The 16,923-nt window shown below is 56.8% G+C and overlaps 7 protein-coding genes across 7 annotated transcripts; 1 reads left to right on the top strand and 6 right to left on the bottom strand.

Annotated features, from left to right (window-relative positions):
• Window positions 1-194: 194 nt before the first annotated feature.
• L226DRAFT_567444 (amine oxidase catalytic domain-containing protein) lies at window positions 195-3,219 on the bottom strand (the record flags this gene model as incomplete). Its single annotated transcript, XM_067684031.1, has 9 exons — window positions 195-734; window positions 794-1,066; window positions 1,121-1,281; window positions 1,337-1,577; window positions 1,640-1,695; window positions 1,751-1,781; window positions 1,846-2,175; window positions 2,237-2,440; window positions 2,500-3,219. The coding sequence occupies 9 exons, from the start codon at window positions 3,217-3,219 to the stop codon at window positions 195-197; spliced, it is 2,556 nt and encodes an 851-aa protein (XP_067539869.1).
• Window positions 3,220-3,802: 583 nt separating this feature from the next.
• Window positions 3,803-6,349, bottom strand: L226DRAFT_567443 (glucose-6-phosphate isomerase; the record flags this gene model as incomplete). Its single annotated transcript, XM_067684030.1, has 6 exons — window positions 3,803-3,847; window positions 3,934-4,025; window positions 4,086-4,260; window positions 4,320-4,532; window positions 4,586-5,697; window positions 6,328-6,349. 6 exons carry the CDS (start codon window positions 6,347-6,349, stop codon window positions 3,803-3,805), a joined length of 1,659 nt encoding a protein of 552 aa, XP_067539868.1.
• Window positions 6,350-7,045: 696 nt separating this feature from the next.
• L226DRAFT_501822 (NAD(P)-binding protein) lies at window positions 7,046-8,620 on the bottom strand. Its single transcript, XM_067677849.1, has 4 exons — window positions 8,107-8,620; window positions 7,533-8,053; window positions 7,358-7,476; window positions 7,046-7,301 (listed from the first exon to the last, which is right to left on the bottom strand). The coding sequence occupies exons 1-4, from the start codon at window positions 8,305-8,307 to the stop codon at window positions 7,114-7,116; spliced, it is 1,029 nt and encodes a 342-aa protein (XP_067539867.1). The 5' UTR covers window positions 8,308-8,620; the 3' UTR covers window positions 7,046-7,113.
• Window positions 8,621-8,639: 19 nt separating this feature from the next.
• On the bottom strand, window positions 8,640-9,765 carry L226DRAFT_246257 (uncharacterized protein). The gene is made up of 3 exons (XM_067673226.1): window positions 9,217-9,765; window positions 8,724-9,156; window positions 8,640-8,666 (listed from the first exon to the last, which is right to left on the bottom strand). Exons 1-2 carry the CDS (start codon window positions 9,658-9,660, stop codon window positions 8,959-8,961), a joined length of 642 nt encoding a protein of 213 aa, XP_067539866.1. The 5' UTR covers window positions 9,661-9,765; the 3' UTR covers window positions 8,640-8,666; window positions 8,724-8,958.
• Window positions 9,766-11,014: 1,249 nt separating this feature from the next.
• On the top strand, window positions 11,015-11,969 carry L226DRAFT_557925 (uncharacterized protein). The gene is made up of 3 exons (XM_067683209.1): window positions 11,015-11,261; window positions 11,316-11,620; window positions 11,692-11,969. Exons 1-3 carry the CDS (start codon window positions 11,159-11,161, stop codon window positions 11,773-11,775), a joined length of 492 nt encoding a protein of 163 aa, XP_067539865.1. The 5' UTR covers window positions 11,015-11,158; the 3' UTR covers window positions 11,776-11,969.
• On the bottom strand, window positions 11,961-13,558 carry L226DRAFT_550772 (NAD(P)-binding protein). Its single transcript, XM_067682775.1, has 3 exons — window positions 13,212-13,558; window positions 12,624-13,147; window positions 11,961-12,564 (listed from the first exon to the last, which is right to left on the bottom strand). Exons 1-3 carry the CDS (start codon window positions 13,410-13,412, stop codon window positions 12,252-12,254), a joined length of 1,038 nt encoding a protein of 345 aa, XP_067539864.1. The 5' UTR covers window positions 13,413-13,558; the 3' UTR covers window positions 11,961-12,251.
• A 1,227-nt stretch (window positions 13,559-14,785) lies between these two features.
• L226DRAFT_246104 (uncharacterized protein) lies at window positions 14,786-16,472 on the bottom strand. Its single transcript, XM_067673225.1, has 3 exons — window positions 16,100-16,472; window positions 15,319-16,033; window positions 14,786-15,254 (listed from the first exon to the last, which is right to left on the bottom strand). The coding sequence occupies exons 2-3, from the start codon at window positions 16,025-16,027 to the stop codon at window positions 14,815-14,817; spliced, it is 1,149 nt and encodes a 382-aa protein (XP_067539863.1). The 5' UTR covers window positions 16,028-16,033; window positions 16,100-16,472; the 3' UTR covers window positions 14,786-14,814.
• Between the last annotated feature and the right edge of the window lie 451 nt (window positions 16,473-16,923).

Genomic DNA, 16,923 nt, shown 5'->3' with positions numbered 1-16,923 from the left:
GGGCACGCTCGCGCATATCACGCGATGAATACCTTGCCAAGTACTTGATGGACAACGTTCAGCCCTCAATTCCCAGTCAAGTAGCAGCAAGCGATGCTTCTAGCGAAAATGTGTGTATATTGAACATAGAAATAATGCCTCTTCTACCCTTGATATTCCATCCCGGAAACCCCAACCACCAGAAAACCCCCAACTTACAGCTCGACCTTGATGCGATGGAACAGCTCTGCGCTCTTGCGCATCTCCTCCGCGGTCGTCGGCGGCGCCAGCTTTCCGTCCAGCCCGAACGTCTTCACGCCAAGGTACTCGAACGGCGCGACAGCGGGGGGGATGCAGTGTGCGGGCGCGACGCCATAGTCGTCGTACGACCACGCATCGCCCGGCTTCGTGGGCGCGGTGAGCAGGATCGAGTTCGTCGAGTCCATGGACACGTCGTAGTCGAAGTAGTTGAGCGGCGTGAGGAAGAAGCTCGACGCGGCGAGGTTCGTGCGCGTGTTGGGCGAGTCCTCGGCCTGCGGGAGATGGTGCATGCCGACGTTGACCCATGCGACGAGGTCGGTCTGCGTGATGTTCTCGCCGTCGAAGAACTTATGGAAGTCGACGACGGGGTGGCCTGGCAGGTGCATGTTCCACTGGCAGCTCGACGTTGGCTCGGTCTCCTTGCGCTTCGAGACGGCGAGGTTGTAGCGCGCCCAGTTGGCGTTGTTCAGAAGACGCTTCGAGCCAACGACGGTCTGGAAAAGTACAGAGGTCAACAGGGGCATATGGCGAGGTGCAAAAAGGAAACGCTTACGTTGTGGATCGGCGAGTAACCAGGGTGAATGGCGTAGCCACGAGGGATGCCCCAGCGGTTGAGAGCCTCCCTGTTGACGAGCGAGTAGCCACCCTGGAGGTTCGGAGGGAACTTGAGAAGCGCGTCGTTCTCGTTCTCAATGAACTTCTTCGAGATCTTCTGTTGGATGACCTCGCTGCCCCAGTCGTCCTCGAACCACGGCTGAGTGATGGTCTCGGTAGCGGTGCTCGTGAACAAGAGGGAGTTGTCCTCGCCAGCAACATCCAGATCAACCTAGCAAATGAATGGGTCTATGATCTTCCTGCTGGCTAGATATATCGCGCGTACCTTGTAGTTGATGACGTGGTCGTGAAGAGAACCCATGGTCGTCTCGCGGATAGCCGTACCGTAACCCTCCTGAGCAGGCTCCCAGTAGCCACCTTGCAAGTAGCCGGAAGCGGAGAGGCGGACCTCGATGGTACCATCGATCATGAACATGTAGTCGAACACTGTGGCGATCCCAGTCAGAGTCAGAAAGCTGCAATAAGTTATGAACGAACTCACAGTAGTCGTAGTTGCCGACGGTGGAGATCGAGCGCACGACGAGCTGGTAGCCGCGAGTCGCACCAAACTCGCCCTCAGAGTAGCCAGTATGGCGAGTAATCGGGCGGCCAGTGTCCTGCTCGAAGATACAGATAGCGCGCTCACGAGTGATAGAGCCCTCGAAGTTAGTCGTGGTCGCGGGGAGGTAGACCGCCTCGTGAGGACAGTCGTAGCCTGGGACCATGTCACGAACACCGGCTCCCTGCGAGAACAAATTGAGTGATCCAACGCTCTCCCCAAGATCCGGGCGATGGGAGCACGTACCATGCCGAAGTAGCGGTCAAGCCATGCGGTGGTGGTTTGCATAGGATCGTTACCAGCTGGAAGACGACGGGTAAGTCCATGCCTCATGCAATGGCCGCGACTGTGCCTTACCGTACTGTGCGATAGCCTCCTGGGGAGCAAGCTGAAAGAACGAATAACCGTTGTCAGAATTCCATGTTTTTCGAGTGTAAGACTACGACGCGCACCTCGTAGATGATACGATCGCCCTTGAAGCGCAAGTCCCACAAGCTGAGACCCATGTCGCGGTCGAAGCCGAGGTACATGCCCCATCCCATCCAACTCACATACTGGAGCGCACGGTCGACGCGGAAGCGGAGACCAGCAAACGATATCGAGCGCGGGCCAGGAAGATGGTCGAGGTCGCGAGGCGCGAATGGCTGAGGACGCTTGCGCGTGCTCCAGTCGCCCGCGGCAGGGTCCTGGTCGGGGCGGTCAGGGAGACGCTTGAGGGTGCCGTTGTGGAACGCGGTCAAGAACTCCTCGATGGTGTCGAAGACCTGGTGGTTGTACACGATCTGCGTGGGATGCGATAGTCAGCTATACGTTTCCCGAGTGCGGAGAGGGACAGATCCCTACCTTCAAGAGCTTCCAATGCTCGGGGTCCGTGCCGGTGAAGTCGATGTACTGGAAGAAGTTAACGGGGTGGAGCCAAGGACCAGGGACGTTACGGCGCCACGAGACCCAGCTGCGACGGAAGGAGCCGTCGAAGCTGAACGGTGCAGAAGTACCAGCAACGAGCGTGTCGTTGGGCAGGCCACGAACAGAGCCACCGAAGAGTTCCTATCGAAGCCATATTAGCATGCATTCCTCGCGCACGAAGACAGCAAGTATGAACCAACCTCGGTAGCCTCAGCGAGGGCAGGCATGACCTTGAGCAGAATAGGCGAGAGCTCCGTGGCGTGGCTGAAGCCGCGCGAGTTGTACGGGATCGGGTCGCGGTGGTATATCTCCGACAGCTTGCGCATCGACGTCTTGCTGCTCACGGGGATAGGCCCGATGAGGTAGTCCTGGACGTATGGCTCCGCCTTCGCGCCATGGTGGATGACGACGTGCGCATAGCGCTCGGGCGGGTTCGTCGTGTCGGGGTTGTCGAGGTAGCGCACCGCGTCCTTCTTCGCGGGCCGGTACGCCTCGATGCGGTATATGAAGTTGTCGTTCAGCTGCGCCTTCGTGCCCTCCGTGAGGTTCAGCCCGCGCGCGGGGGACGAGACCCATTCGTGGATCGCGACCGTTTCCGGCACGGTGAGCGACGCGAACGGATTCGTCTTCGCAGGCGGGGTCGCGGGCGGTGGGAGATTCGACGGGCAACGCGTGAGATGCTCGTCCGAGTCGCCGAGGATGCTGCCAGTGCCAGAGGAGACCTCTGCCGCGTACCGAGCGTTCCGCGCCGGGAGCGCGTAGAATGCCGTAACACCCACTACGCCAAGAAGAGCAACGATGGAGAAGACAAGACGCCGGGATCGAGAGGAACGCGGAGTGCGGGGAGGAGTCGTGTTGGGCTCGAGGAGGCCCTCGAGCTCCTGCTCGTTCTTGAGCGGCTCGTATCCAGCGGGCGCCATGTCGACGATTTTCGGTGGGTTTGCTGGATCCGCAGAGCGCGTTCCCAGTGTTCGAAGGGTCGCCTCGCTCTGAACGAGTCTTATAAACCTCCGAGGACGATAGCTGCCCACGCAGCGTGGCGTCGCAGCTTAAACGCAGGCGCTTAGATATCGTGTCATGGGTCCATCCTTGCACATCGCGTACTTGTTCTTGTGTTCATGATCCTCATCCTGTGTACATCGACCCGCCGCAGTCATTGCGACATACCAAACTGACTCCTGGGCACTACTGAGCCCGCAGCGATCCACCACAGCGAGAGAATGTCTGACAACTTGCGCCGCAGAGGCTTGCGAACGCAGAAAAACTCAGTTACGCGTTAGAAAGGGAGTTGCGATAAGGCGGATAGCCGGTGCGGCGAACCCAATCTTAGGAGATAACCTCACTCATCTAGAGGCACGGCCTGAGTAAGAAATCACGGATAAATTGTTACACTTAGCAATACACTGCTCCATGCCGTTCCTGACTCCTCTATGTGTTGCCTCCGATCATCGATGCAGACATCCCCGGCTTCCTTTCCTACCATCGGGCACGGCTGCCCACCAGTCACTCCTTCCGCCACTTCTGATAGTAGTGAATCAGGCCCGTGGTCTGGACAAACTTCTGTGTAAGCATCTGCGATAGTCGCCCCGCACTCTGATCGAGAGCGGGGTCGAGGTCTAAATAGCGCAACGTACCGAGCTGTCATGACCGGTAACGTCCTCAGGCTTATCGAGCTGCTTAAGGATGTTCTTTGCGAGCACCTTGCCAAGCTCGACACCCATTTGATCTGAAGGCCGGAGACATTGTCAGCGGTTGATTCCGTTCGTTCCGTGAAGACGGCACCCACCGAATGAATTGATGCCCCAGACGACACCTTGCGTGAAGATCTTGTGCTCGTAGAGGGCGATGAGCGCACCCAGGGTGGCGGGGGTGAGGAGCGGGAAGATGATGCTGTTGCTGGGACGATTTCCCTCGAAGATCTTCGACTTCACGAGCGGGTCAGAGGCGTTGGGACCCAGCTCCTATGGAAAACCATGAGCATTAGCGGATGTCATACCACGATCAACTCCCTAGTACTGACCTTGCGAACCTCATCCTCCGTCTTACCGAAGGCCAATGCCTCCGGCTGAGCGAAGAAGTTGGAGAGCAGGATACGGTGGTGCTTCGAGTTGGCGATCGGGTTGTGAGTAGTGGCGGGTGCGAGGAAGTCGGCGGGGATCAGCTTTGTGCCCTGATGCACGAGCTGGTAGAACGAGTGTTGGCCGTTCGTTCCAGCAGCCCCCCAGATAATCGGCTGCAGAGCCTTAAGCAACGTCACATGCAGGAAGAATGAGAGAAAGGACATACGCCGGTCTGGTAGTTCACGCGCTTGCCAGACTTGGTGATTGACTTGCCGTTCGACTCCATGTCGCCCTGCTGGAAGTAGTCCGCGAACTTGTGGAGGTACTGGTCGTATGGGAGGAGTGCGTGGGTCTGCGCGCCGTAGAAGTCGTTGTACCAGATACCGAGGACCGCGAGGAGGACGGGCAAGTTCTTCTCGAGCGGCGCGGTCTTGAAGTGCTTGTCCATGCCGTGTGCGCCCTTGAGCAGCTGCTCGAAGTTGTCGTAGCCGATAACGAGGGCGATCGAGAGACCGATGGCGCTCCAGAGCGAGTAGCGACCGCCAACCCAGTCCCAGAACTGGAACATGTTCGCCTCAGAAATGCCGAACGCGGTGACGGCCTTCGTGTTCGTGGAGAGCGCGACGAAGTGCTTCGCGACATGCGCCTTGTCCTTGGCCGAAGCAAGGAACCAGTCGCGCGCGCTCTCGGCGTTCGTGATGGTCTCCTGCGTTGTGAACGTCTTGCTGGCAATGATGAACAGAGTCGTTTCAGGATCACAGACACGCAGGGTCTCGGCGAGGTGCGTTCCATCGATGTTGGACACGAAGTGCGCGGTGAGGTCGCGCTTGGCGTAGGGCTTGAGCGCCTCAGTGACCATGACCGGACCGAGGTCAGAACCACCAATACCGATGTTAACAATGGTGTTGATCGTCTTGCCGGTGTAGCCCTTCCATGCGCCGCTGCGGACCGACTCCGTGAACTCCTTGATGTGGGCGAGGACCTTGCCGACCTCATCGACACCGGCCTCCGAGATCTTGAACTCGTCGAAGTTGCGGAGTGCGACGTGCAGGACTGCGCGATCCTCCGAGGTGTTGATGTGCTCACCCGCAAACATCTTGTCGCGGACGGTCTCGACATCGGCCTCACGGACGAGGTCAAGGAGGGTGGCAAGGATGGGCTCGGTGATCAGGTTCTTGGAGAAGTCGAGCAGGAAGGTCACCGATGGGTCCTCAGATGAGGTGTACTCCCGGCTGAACTTGGAGAAGCGCTGCGGGTCCTGTGCGAAGAGGTCCTTCAGGACGAGCTTCCCATGCTCGCTGTCGTAGATCTGCTGCAGCTTCTGCCAGGCAGAGTATTCTGATAATGCGGTGTGAGCGTTGGTCCATCAGCGTAGCACTAAGTAGCAACGTAAGGCTGAATGCGCGACAGACGTCATTCTCGGCGAAGCACGGGCATGCATCCATGATGCAAAGGGGCGCGGGTGTACATAGTTGTTATTCGTAGATAATCCTGGTAACTTCGCCATGACTGCTGATAGGACATCTGCCCCGAAGAAGCACATACACAGGACATCATCGGCCGCGATCGTGGCTGCTCGGGCTGAATGAGTGGACAAGAACTTTACACTCGCGGTTATGCCAAGCGGACCGCGACATTCTGGCAAATGCACATATGCATGCAACTTCGTGCGCTGCGCGATGCATGGAGGGGGGTGTACGGCGCAATTCTGAGAGCGCGACGGATGACGTCTTCACAGGTCGCGTCCGTCCTGCACCCGACAGTGAGGGGCTGCAGTGCCCACCGTCCTCGCGCGTAGATTCCGAATGATGCATGCACATGTGCACTCACCTGCGCTCCTCACTGTCACCCCGTCTGACCACGACCTGCTCGAGAAGTGATCCGGATGTACATCGCGCAAGAAGCCTCTCCTCCGAGCGTCCCATCCCGCTACCGCTCGCGCACGTCGTTCTGAAGAGTGCTACTCACCGGTCGCAAGCTTCCCGCTCATAGTTGTGTTCTGAGATGTCCAAGGAAGGGGAGAAGGTGGTGGAATATGCACAAGCCGTGCTTTGGGGGAGAGCTCTTATACGGTGGTCGTTAACGCGGCGTCATCGATCGCGATTGCACGCGTGCGAACCGTATCCCCGGGTCGCTCACGCTCACCGTCTCCGGACGGTCTCCGACTGTCTAACTTCCCTTGTCTGAAGCCCTTCTAGGACCGCCCTTCTCAAGCTTGCTCAGCTGGAGGAACCTTTCCAGGTCAGAAACGATGATTTAGCTGGAATTGGGTCGGTGTTCCGGACGGAGTGGGAGCTGGTTGCCTAGTGCTTGCTGTGAGTATGCTCACTTGCTCGGCCCGTGTGCCTCTGATAATCCCTGCGGTAGCTATGAGCCTAGGAACTTCCCATTGGCACGGTTGCATGCTGATCACGAAAGCAAGGTCGTGACTTACTGACTAAAGCAGGAGCTTGGAGAACGTGACGGAGCAAAGGTTGAAGAACGTGCACGCCGTGGAACACGTCGAACAGTGCCTGGGGTGTCTGTGATCGTCGCCATGTCCGTATAGAGATGCTGGATTGGGTAAACGTGCTTGCATGGAATGGGAGAAGGTCAACATGCACAGGCGTCTACATGGCCTGCAAGCGCGAACTTGGCGGTCGGAAGCGAGGAAGTATGCACACCCTACACGGTCGCACGACGGGGTAAGAAAGGGAGTACACTTGTTCATTACTGCCGTACACAACATGCGATAATATATCGTACTTTATTCGCTCAGAACCATCCTCGTGCCCGGAAGTCCTCCAACGTGTCTCTCGTCATCTCCTCTATGGTGCGATACTTCAAGGGAAGCAGCTTCTGCTGCTTGTCCATTACGAATGTCGTGTAGTGAACTGCCTTCGCGGGATCGTACTCGGTGTTGCCCGCGTGGAGCTGTGGGTGTAGGCGATGTGCGATACTCACTGGAAGCATCCATGTCAGGTTCATACGTGCCAGATAGGACCATTCGACGACATACCGAAGTCCTGTAGCTTGAATGGCCCTGCGCTGATGACGACACGCTCTCCCGAGACTTCTGGTGTGGTGAGCGCGAGCACGTACGCCTCGACCATATCCCGGACGTCAACCCATGCTACCCTGGAAACGTCACCATGAGCAAATCGCTTACACAGAGAAGCAGCAACAGTACGTACCCGAGCACAGCGAGCATCGCATTGTCGATCGTCCCGCCAACGACCGCATCATACCACCACCGCATCGACTCGTTCAGCTTCTCCGGCTTCTCCACCTCGTGCAGGACCGGGCCAAACACGTACGGCGGGTTCAGCGCAACCAAGTCCCACCCGAGCTCGCCCTTGTGCTTGCCCCAGAAGTCCCACGCGGTGCGTTCCCCGAGAGTCTTGCTCGCGCAGTACTTCCCAAGCGGGGATGCCTCGACGCCCTTCTCCTGGATCTCCGCGATGGCGCCCTCGTTCCAGTCTGCTTCCGAGACGGTGTGCAGCTCGGCCGAAGGGGTGATCAGTGCCGCAACCGAAGAGGTGACAATGAAGCGCTTCAGCGTGGGCGCGTGCTTCAGTGCAGACGTCAGGACGGTGTTCGTGCCTTGAACAGCGGGGTTTACGAGCTCCGACGGGTCATTGGCCGCGAAGTGGAAGGGCGACGCGCAGTGTACGATAGCGTCGACGCCCTTGACGGCTTCGTCGTACGCGCCCTCCTGCACCGAGGTCAGCATTTCTCGATCGGGGATCTACGCGAAGGGCTTCGCACCTTCAGCATGTCTTCCACGATGGCGATCTCGAACTTGTCTCCGAAGGACGCGAACATCTTCCGGAGGTGCGTCGCCTTGCTCTCGCTCCGGACGGTAGCCCGGACAGAGAAGCCTCGCTCGAGCAGTGTCTTGCACAGCCAGACGCCGATGTACCCGTTCGCCCCGGTGACAAGGACCTTCCCAGCGTCGACTGCAGGCATGTTTTCGTACTGATGGTGATGGCAGCGGGGAGGATTTCTGGTGGGGTGGGGTTGATGGTCGGGGAACGAGGAGCTGCAAGTTCAACTCGCTCTCCTCTTATTATGCGGTACCTCGGGTAAAGGTACCAAGTAAATAGCACTAGCCGTGATCACCGCTAAGGCGAGTAGAAGTGGGCAATTGTACCCCGCACACCCCAGCTGGCACGTCCCCACTCCCAAGCGTGAACCTAGGATGCTTCGATCAACGGCCAACCAAGGGGGTACGTACGTATGTGGTAAGCGAGATCCCCCTGGCAGCAAAGGGGCGTCGCCCCGACCGCTTATGAGGTTCTGAGACGTTCGCTTGCGAACACTGGTGACTGCGCTATCCGATTCAGTACAAGTATACTTGGGTCCACATAAGCGCAACCACTCACACGCTAGGTTGATATCGGTGAACTCAGAGCGTGTTGGACCGTGACACAGAACCCTTGTTATGACTTCATCAGGACCCGAGAATCGATAGCTGCACTTGGCCAGGACGCAGGTCCAACTATAAGCTCTGAGGAAGTCGCCGAAGCCGCCGCCGTTCGGTTTGATTTTGGAGGGCCCATCAGATGAGAAAGTTGAAAGAACTCCGGGCGTTCACCTTGCATTTACATTGTCAAGTTGCTACGCCGCCAGCACGCGTATATTCAGAGCGTCGGCGAGTAATCCAGAAGCGCATACATCGTGCGAGACACGAACTGCAAGCGATCGAGTGCAAGAGCGACTCAGATCACGCTCATCACCGCGTATAGAGACGAGGCTCATTATTCGATAGCGACTTATATGCGTGCGATGAGACGACATCCAAGCTGCGTACGTAACCTATGTAACGTTCAGAGTGTGTCAGGCTGGCTTTAATGCGAGTGATGGCGCTTCACGTACCCTGAGAATCCGCAGGTGTCCTGTAGCTAAGCCGCAAGGAGTAACATTCCCCTGGTGTTGACATGCTGCATTCCAGGCTACAGGGCGAGAAGTGGGCAAGAGGACACGTTGGCCGCCAGAAGAACGCTTTAGCTGCTGTCGCGCGCTGATGGATGGCTGTGGTGTTGGGAAAAGCAGTCCTTGGTGTCGGGGTTTCCAGAGGGGAGACAGCGGAGGACAACCGAACGGCTCGCACCGAGAGAAAGCTCTGATCCGCGACGCGGCGGACTGCTTTGGACAACTCATGCGAGTCTGTAATGCAGTACTAGTCATTATGCATGTAGCAGAACCCCATGACGCACTGGCATATATTGCTTTGAGGACCGCTTGGCTTCTAGGTGAGGATGACTGTCCAGCAGAAAGGCGAACGACCGTACGCCGTGCACCACGGAATCGGTGCATCATAAGTGGGGAAATGCTGTACGATGCGTCCGGTCAGGACGGTGGGGCGGCAGGACTGGCATATGGAACCCGGATTGCTTTTCAACAGCGCAATAGGTCGCTGAGGATCGTACGTTCAGAGGGCATGTTTGGCTGACCAGGACCCATTCAGCTCAAATAGTCCATCAGCCGACGTATCGACCATCGTTGGGTAGTCTCCATCTTATGGAGCATCATGGTGAGACGCAATGCATGCAGTACTGTTACGCGAAAGGCTTGGATCGGAGACCATGCAGGCTCGCGGGCGTGGCACATTCGAGTGAGGGACCCTCCCCTTGGAGTTTCGATACGGACAGTCGAAAGTTGGAAAGGTGCACTGGGGGTTAATCTCAGAAGGCTGAGACACCTCGATTGCCAACGAGTGACTAGAATTCTAGAGAACCTGATATGGGACAAGAGGAGAGGAGCCCAGGGGGTACAAACTCACAGTACCCGTTACTCATGGTTCCACTACAAGACAGCCGGAGCCTAGAGAGCCAACGCACCTTCGTACAGCGTACCCGCACAAATCTTTGTCGCTCGTGCACCCGATTGGAACTGTGCCGGCGTACCTTGTCATTTCGGTAGTCGGCCTGTTGTCGGCTTGACCAGACTAGTCACTAGCCGGCGATGAATCGACATCTGCGGCAGGCGTCGAGACCAAAGTTACGCAGAAAGGATATCCATAAAGCGAGTTCGAGGTTCACCGTTCAATGCCATCCCGTAGCAACGAGTAGGGCACATGGCGCATGGCGGGAGGAAGCAAAGGCATCCAGAAGGAGGAACGTCGAGCAATCTATAATCTGTGGCGGGTCAGCGAACTACATGATAGACGCTGGAGGAGGACGGTTACCCTCTACCATGACCATCTGCGCATGATGCATCCTCGGCCGCGTGTGTTCACATTCACATCATCTTCCAACACTCATCTGCGAGATCGCAGGCACAACTTTGTTTCTGAATAATGTACGTAGATTTCTCTATTGAACTCTGGAGTCGTTACCTCAACAGTCAAGAGAGACGTTCTTCATCACCTCCGGAAGAACTTCACCACAGTGTTGTTGATCCTATGTTGCGTCGTGAGCGGCATCTCAAGGCCGTTCGGACTCATTTAGCCTTTGTCCTGCCACTGCGACGATCAGCGCGATCAGTCCGTTGCGTTTCCTGCGGCCCGCGGGACGGAACTTGCTCATGCGCGTGGCGGACTGCCCTCCCCGCAGTGCTTCTTCAACACCGCTTCGCTTCATCGCTCAGCCTCGCTCAGTGAGGCTCGAACTCACTCAACGTGCTCCAATGTGATCGCTTACGCCCTCCTCCTGACTACCATCACTGTGAACTTCGTCGATCCGGGGGCTCGACGTCTGTACCATACACGTATATATAAGGGATGTCACCAGAGCTGTAAGACGAACACCGGTGTCCTCTCCTCCCGACACAGGTGTTGCCATCCTTTCCTTGCTGTTTGTTCAACGTCTTCGCTATCATGAAGACTTTCTTCGCTGTTCTCGCCACGGCGCTCACCGCTGCCTCCTACGTCGAAGCGGCTATCCCCAACAACACGCCCCTCCACATCAACAGCCACCTCGGTGAGCACGCTCTCACTTTCACCTTACTATCGCTCTGACCCGTGACTCTTGCAGACAGTGGCCTCGCGCTCACCTTGGCGAACAACGTCCCGACTGCCTTCCTCCTCGTCGACTCGCCCGGCAGCAGCACGCCATCCGACCTCTCGCTCTTCAACCTGACCGCAGGCGAGCAATACGGCCAGATCTTCCATGACGACCTCTGCATCACCGCCAACGGCGTCACCCCCGGCAACGCGCTCGTCGTTGACACGTGCTCGGACGACCCCGCCCAGCTCTGGTGGATGGCCGAGTCGCGCTTGACGATTCAGAACGCGGACAACAACTGCATCACCCTCTGCGATGAGGCGCTCCGTGCTGTTGTGAGTACTCCCAGGAGTCGTTCGTCGTTGTTGGTGACGCGTGCTAATTGCGCTGCTCGTGTGTTACCTAGGTTCTCCTTGAGGCCTGCAATATCACCATTGCGGACCGCCAGGAGTGGAAGACCTTCGTTGCCATCACTCGGCCCGACCTTTGAGCATGTCCGACCTAGATACCTCAGCCCGTGCGCATATATGCGCGTACATACGGCGCCAGGGATAATGGGGCTTCGTTCACGACTAATGAATGAATTTATTCGCACCCTGATTGCGGCAGTGTGCGTGAGAATTCCCCCCATGGCAAAAGGACCATGTCGACCGTGAACGCGATGGTGAGTAGTCCAAGCACGAGTCGATGCCTCCGATACTATTGGTCTGTGGTTCGTCTCGAGGAGAAGCAGTGGGAGTTACATAAAACCGTTCACTGGAAAGCTCCCTTGCTCGCTAGTCCTCTACTCGGAGCCAAAACATCATGCTGTGTTCAAGCAGTCCAACGAGGAAATGGCGAGTATTCTACGCGTCTACAGATTAGTCGATCATGTGAATATGGTACAGTCAATTATGTGTAGGTTGTACAGATGGGACGAGCCCCGGCCGTCAAGAGCATGCACTGTGCATTATACATATGTCCGATCTATACCGAGATCCAGCCACGCTTGATGAAGTCCTCCAGCGTGTCCCTCGTCGTCTCCTCCACCGTGTGGTACTTGATGCCGAAGAGCTTTCGCTCCTTGCTCGTGTCGTACGAGATCATGTGCACGGCCTTCGCGGGGTCGTACGACGTGTTGCCTGCAGAGAGTTTGGGGTAGAGGCGATGGGCGACGTTGACGAAGTCCTGGTACTTGAAGACACCGGGGCTGATGATGACGCGCTCGCCGCCGGCCTCGGGCGTCGTGGTGGCGAGAACATGGGCATTTGCAAGGTCCCGAACGTCTACCCAGGCAGATCTGTACACCGCGCAGTTAGCAAAGACCTCAAGACTTAATCATCCAACAAATGGACATACCCAACCGTGACGAGCTCCTCGTTGCTGAGCTTTCCCGCGACGACTGCGTTCCACCAAAGCTTGACCGACTCGTTCAAGTTCTCCGGTTGGTCCACCTCGTGCAGGACGGGGCCGAACACGTATGGCGGGTTCATTACCGCAACATCCCAAGCGACCTCGCTCTTGTGCTTGTTCCAGAAGTCCCACGCAGCGCGCTCGGCAAGCGTCTTGCTCGCGCAGTACTTGTCCCCGTTCGCCGCCGCCTTTCCCTTCTCGTTCACCTCCCGAATCGCGCGCTCATTCCAGTCCTTCTCGGAGAACACCTTCGGGGTGGTGCCGTACTCGAGGATGGACGCGCACGATGCGGTGATCACAACGCGCTTCACGGTCTGCGCACCGTGCTTGAGTGCGGAGTTCAGGACGCTGAGCGTGCCCTGAACCGCGGGAACAATGACCTCGTTCGGGTCGTCTGCGCGGTTATGGAAAGGCGACGCAGTGTGTGCAATCGCGTCGACGCCCTTGACGGCTTCGTCGAAGGCACCCTCCTGAGAACAGAAGTCAGCACCGCTGGGCAACGAGGAGCCGGGGGGGCGAGGGGCGAAGACGTACCTTCGTGATGTCATCGACGATCACGATTTCGAATTTGTCGCCGTACGACTGGAAGAGCTGGCGGAGGTACTTCGCCTTGCTCTCGGAGCGCACCGTACCGCGCACGGCGAAACCCTTCTCGAGGTAGGACTTGACGACCCAGACGGCGATGTAACCGTTTGCGCCGGTGACGAGGACCTTTCCGGAAGTGACTGCGGGCATATTTACTGAGTTTTTGGATGAGTGGGAGTGTTGAAAGGTGTGTTGTGAGGATGGATGGCTGGGTCAACGTCGGTACCCTTAAATACTACTTTACCTAGCCACTGCCTGAAGCGGGCCCGACTGTGGGTTCTCGTATCTTCCGCAACATGTTTCCTGAAGAAGCACGGAGAACGACTCCAACTTGGGTGTGCGGTTGAGGAGCGGAAATCAGGACATGACTTACGCAATGTCTCCTCACACAAGCGATAATCCGACCGGACATCCGGGCGGGGCCTTTTGGGAGTGGAGGCGCCCGCAGAGTTTTTACTTTCTTTCCTGCTTGGTAAGCGCATTCTCCGATCGACGTTCGATCGACACGACAAAGAGCTGTGCTCTTCAGAATCGTTGCTTAGTATCTTTGATCGCCGTCATACTGAACTCCGTACCCCCGAGCGGAGACTCTTCAGCTGAAAACTCACTGTCTCTGGAGACCGATATCCTGCACACAAGGACAGTCAGCGCTCAGCACTCCGCTCGGGGAGGATGACCTGAAAACTGCGTGGTGTAAACTTTACCAACTTGGGATTACCGGCCGGCGGGACCGTGTAATCATTCAAGCAAGCTTGCGTGCGGCCGACATATGTAAGTATGACCTCACGCTTGAGTACAACGCTCGCCTCCCAGTAAATTGGTCTCTTTGGGCCCGATGAGCTCGAACTTGCTACCTCGAATGATCGATGTCATAGTTCAACTTGAGTATCGAGCTGTCGAGCTGTAAATAGTGCTTTCGCCGCCGAACCACGGCACCTTGCCAAATTGAGCCATTTGTTCTTGCGGCTTGGATTTGACGCACGCTAGAACAAAGATGAGGTCTCATGCCTATGTAGCTTGTGGTGCACCGTGAGATCACTCACAGAAGCCGCGAACGGCTGTCCTGCTCGTCGAGTCACCCACGGGTGTCAGGTGCCACTGGTTCTCCGCGCGGGACTTCTGACGAGCGAAGCCATAATCGCAGACTGTACTCAAGTTCCTTGACTATCATGTATGGTTCATGAAGAAAGGAGAACAACTTGATGGCAGCACCGTACAGGATGTTGACTCGGACTCCAAGTCAGACTCATTGAATCATTGTCAATGGGAGCAGTGGCAGACCCACCTACTGAGCTCAGAGCACCCGACCCCGGTCACTCATACTATGGCATTCACAGATGAAGTGCTTCAGATAGCAGCAGTAAGTTGCAGGAAGCATAACTTCATAGCACGATATGTTCAATTGATATCTTCGGTATCTAACTACAGGCAACCCCTTTCTCAGTCGACTGGATCTCGTAATTTTATTATCAACAACTGCCCTCAGAGATGGTGATATAGAAGGAGAAAAGTTTACACCGAGTTTCATGCCATAGATCGTGACCGAACAGTATCAGGATTTCACCCGAAATCGAGTAGTGCTAGTCAACGACGAACCGTACTCGAAAACCTTCCAGCAGCGATACAGGCCGCTGCTCCGAGTCCAGCGTACCGCGGAAGAAAGGTCAGACTGCGGAGGGGAGCGCGCCGCATTACCCGGTGAACCTCCTACCCGATCGAGGGGCATGGTCCATGTGAAGCGGTCTCCGACCTTGCTAGAACAGCCTATGAGGAACCCGGGAGAGCAGAATGAATCCTTGTATGCGCCGCACGGGCACTTGCGCCAAAAATTCACGTCGTAGTTCAGCATCTTGAAGCCCCGAGCGGCATACTTTGCCAGCGCACACTTCGAGCGGTCATCATCAATGAAGACGAGAGCGCATCGCTTCTCGAAGGTAGCGTATGGGTATAGGGAATACGCAGTGTCGTGGGTGATGAAGTTCATCACGCATGCTACGGAAGGATGTTGTAAGGATCAGCGACCCGGTCGACGACTCGACGCTCTCTGCCAACGTACTTGAGTGGTAACGCATGACAACATCTATAAGCGAGTATTTATTGTTTGGGTCCGGGCCATTCGGCGGCGGCACGATTATTTGCACCTTCCTGGTGTCGATGACATCTGGGTCAGGGTTTGGTACCCGCCGCTCGAACGTGTATACGGCGGAAGGGCATCGCAAGTGGCCGTAGTCCGTCCACTCCTCGTCGAGCTCTGCCGCTTCCTCCAGGAAGCTTTCCGCCTGCTCGGAGGATGGCTTGAACGCGTAGCCCGTAGCCTGCAGCCAGAGGCCGATCTCGCGGTGGCTGCCTTCGGTGCGGACGTAGAGGTCGAGATCGGCCTCGGGGTAGAAGCTTCGATCGAGGAACTGGAGCGCGAACGACCAGGATATGATCACGCGGGTGCGTTGCATGAGCGCACGGAAGGAGAGGGGGTCGTGGAAGAAGTGCGAGAGGCGGCGATTGAGGTTATACGCGCGAACGGTGAAATCGAGCGTGGCCGCCCGGACGTCGCGGGACACCATCGCCATGCGCGCGAGGGACATGGCAGAGAGGTAGATGAAGATGTTGTCATGGATGAGGTGTCTGCCGAATATCTGCTCTACCGCGGGGCTCAGGATGCCCTTGGGCTGCTGCTCAGGCTGCTGCTCCGGTTCGAGTTGTTGCCTTGCCGTCTTCTTCTCTTGCTTCTTGTACCACCACCACGGCTTCTCAGACTTCTTCGGCATGGCGATCTAAGGGGATTGAACATAATCGGTCATTGTAGGCACGATCCTAGCACAACGTGCCATGTCACATACCTATGAACCTTCACTCGTTGGAGGGACGGACCATTGTCGTATCCGTCTCCTCCCTCTTAAGCGTAGTTGAGATGTGCTGCAGCACTGCAGCACATACGAGAAGTGAATGCGTGGGAGCGCACCTTTACTTCGTGTGAGAAACTTCCCTGTTGGGTGGGGAGCGACTTGTCTCCCATAGGCAGATGATTGGACAAGCTTAGCAGCGAAGGAGACAAACGGCCATAGAACAGGAATGAAGTCAGAAACCGCTTTCCAGATGCGCCTTGTATCATGTTGTCTGCGATGCTTCCAGGATGCCGAGGCGCTCTGAGTTATCTTCCTTCCGGTGGGACTCCCACCCACACAGCTGGACTTAGACACGGCTGATACACGTGCGGGTAGGATGGCGAGTTCATCCTCCTCCCTGGAATTTATAGACAGCGGCGAATGAATGGACCACCCTCTTGACTCCTGTATGACCAAATACTCACGCCGTGCACGTAGTAACCGCTATCCACCCTCTCACTGTCAGCAGTTGATGCCCTCGAAAGCATTCAATGCCAGGTGGAAAATCCGAAAGCTTCTGAGGGAGGGAACTTCGGAGTGCGTCATCCTGCACGAGCCTGAGCCTGAGGTTTGGCATGGAGGTCAGCGTGTATTGGCCCAAGTTGAAGGTGAATACCAACTCGAGCTATTGAACACATGTCCGATGTGGATGCGAAGATAATATCACCCCGCGGCCGGCGGTTGATACTGAGGTAGTCTGTCTGATGTCTGTCAGAAGACTGAACAAGACGTCCGGGGATGAGTAGGATGCCGGGCGGGACTGCCAGCTAGGAGTTAGA

The sequence above is a fragment of the Lentinus tigrinus genome, assembly GCF_003813185.1.
Source record: "Lentinus tigrinus ALCF2SS1-7 unplaced genomic scaffold L226scaffold_4, whole genome shotgun sequence".
Classification (NCBI taxonomy): domain Eukaryota; kingdom Fungi; phylum Basidiomycota; class Agaricomycetes; order Polyporales; family Polyporaceae; genus Lentinus; species Lentinus tigrinus.
Note: the sequence above shows the minus strand (reverse complement) of the source record. Positions and strands in the feature narration are given on the sequence as shown.

What these genes read in the sequence shown, in the direction of transcription:
- L226DRAFT_557925 (XM_067683209.1), top strand. Translation starts at nt 11,159, where the DNA reads ATGAAGACTTTCTTCGCTGTTCTCGCCACGGCGCTCACCGCTGCCTCC. An exon ending in CCACATCAACAGCCACCTCG is followed by an intron (nt 11,262 to 11,315) that starts GTGAGCACGCTC and finishes TGACTCTTGCAG; the next exon opens with ACAGTGGCCTCGCGCTCACC. An exon ending in ATGAGGCGCTCCGTGCTGTT is followed by an intron (nt 11,621 to 11,691) that starts GTGAGTACTCCC and finishes TGTGTTACCTAG; the next exon opens with GTTCTCCTTGAGGCCTGCAA.
- L226DRAFT_501822 (XM_067677849.1), bottom strand. Translation starts at nt 8,307, where the DNA reads ATGCCTGCAGTCGACGCTGGGAAGGTCCTTGTCACCGGGGCGAACGGG. An exon ending in TCGTGGAAGACATGCTGAAG is followed by an intron (nt 8,054 to 8,106) that starts GTGCGAAGCCCT and finishes ACCTCGGTGCAG; the next exon opens with GAGGGCGCGTACGACGAAGC. An exon ending in GCGATGCTCGCTGTGCTCGG is followed by an intron (nt 7,477 to 7,532) that starts GTACGTACTGTT and finishes TGACGTTTCCAG; the next exon opens with GGTAGCATGGGTTGACGTCC.
- L226DRAFT_246257 (XM_067673226.1), bottom strand. Translation starts at nt 9,660, where the DNA reads ATGATGCACCGATTCCGTGGTGCACGGCGTACGGTCGTTCGCCTTTCT. An exon ending in GACACCTGCGGATTCTCAGG is followed by an intron (nt 9,157 to 9,216) that starts GTACGTGAAGCG and finishes AACGTTACATAG; the next exon opens with GTTACGTACGCAGCTTGGAT.
- L226DRAFT_246104 (XM_067673225.1), bottom strand. Translation starts at nt 16,027, where the DNA reads ATGCCGAAGAAGTCTGAGAAGCCGTGGTGGTGGTACAAGAAGCAAGAG. An exon ending in TGTCATGCGTTACCACTCAA is followed by an intron (nt 15,255 to 15,318) that starts GTACGTTGGCAG and finishes ATCCTTCCGTAG; the next exon opens with CATGCGTGATGAACTTCATC.
- L226DRAFT_550772 (XM_067682775.1), bottom strand. Translation starts at nt 13,412, where the DNA reads ATGCCCGCAGTCACTTCCGGAAAGGTCCTCGTCACCGGCGCAAACGGT. An exon ending in TCGTCGATGACATCACGAAG is followed by an intron (nt 13,148 to 13,211) that starts GTACGTCTTCGC and finishes TTCTGTTCTCAG; the next exon opens with GAGGGTGCCTTCGACGAAGC. An exon ending in GAGGAGCTCGTCACGGTTGG is followed by an intron (nt 12,565 to 12,623) that starts GTATGTCCATTT and finishes CGCGGTGTACAG; the next exon opens with ATCTGCCTGGGTAGACGTTC.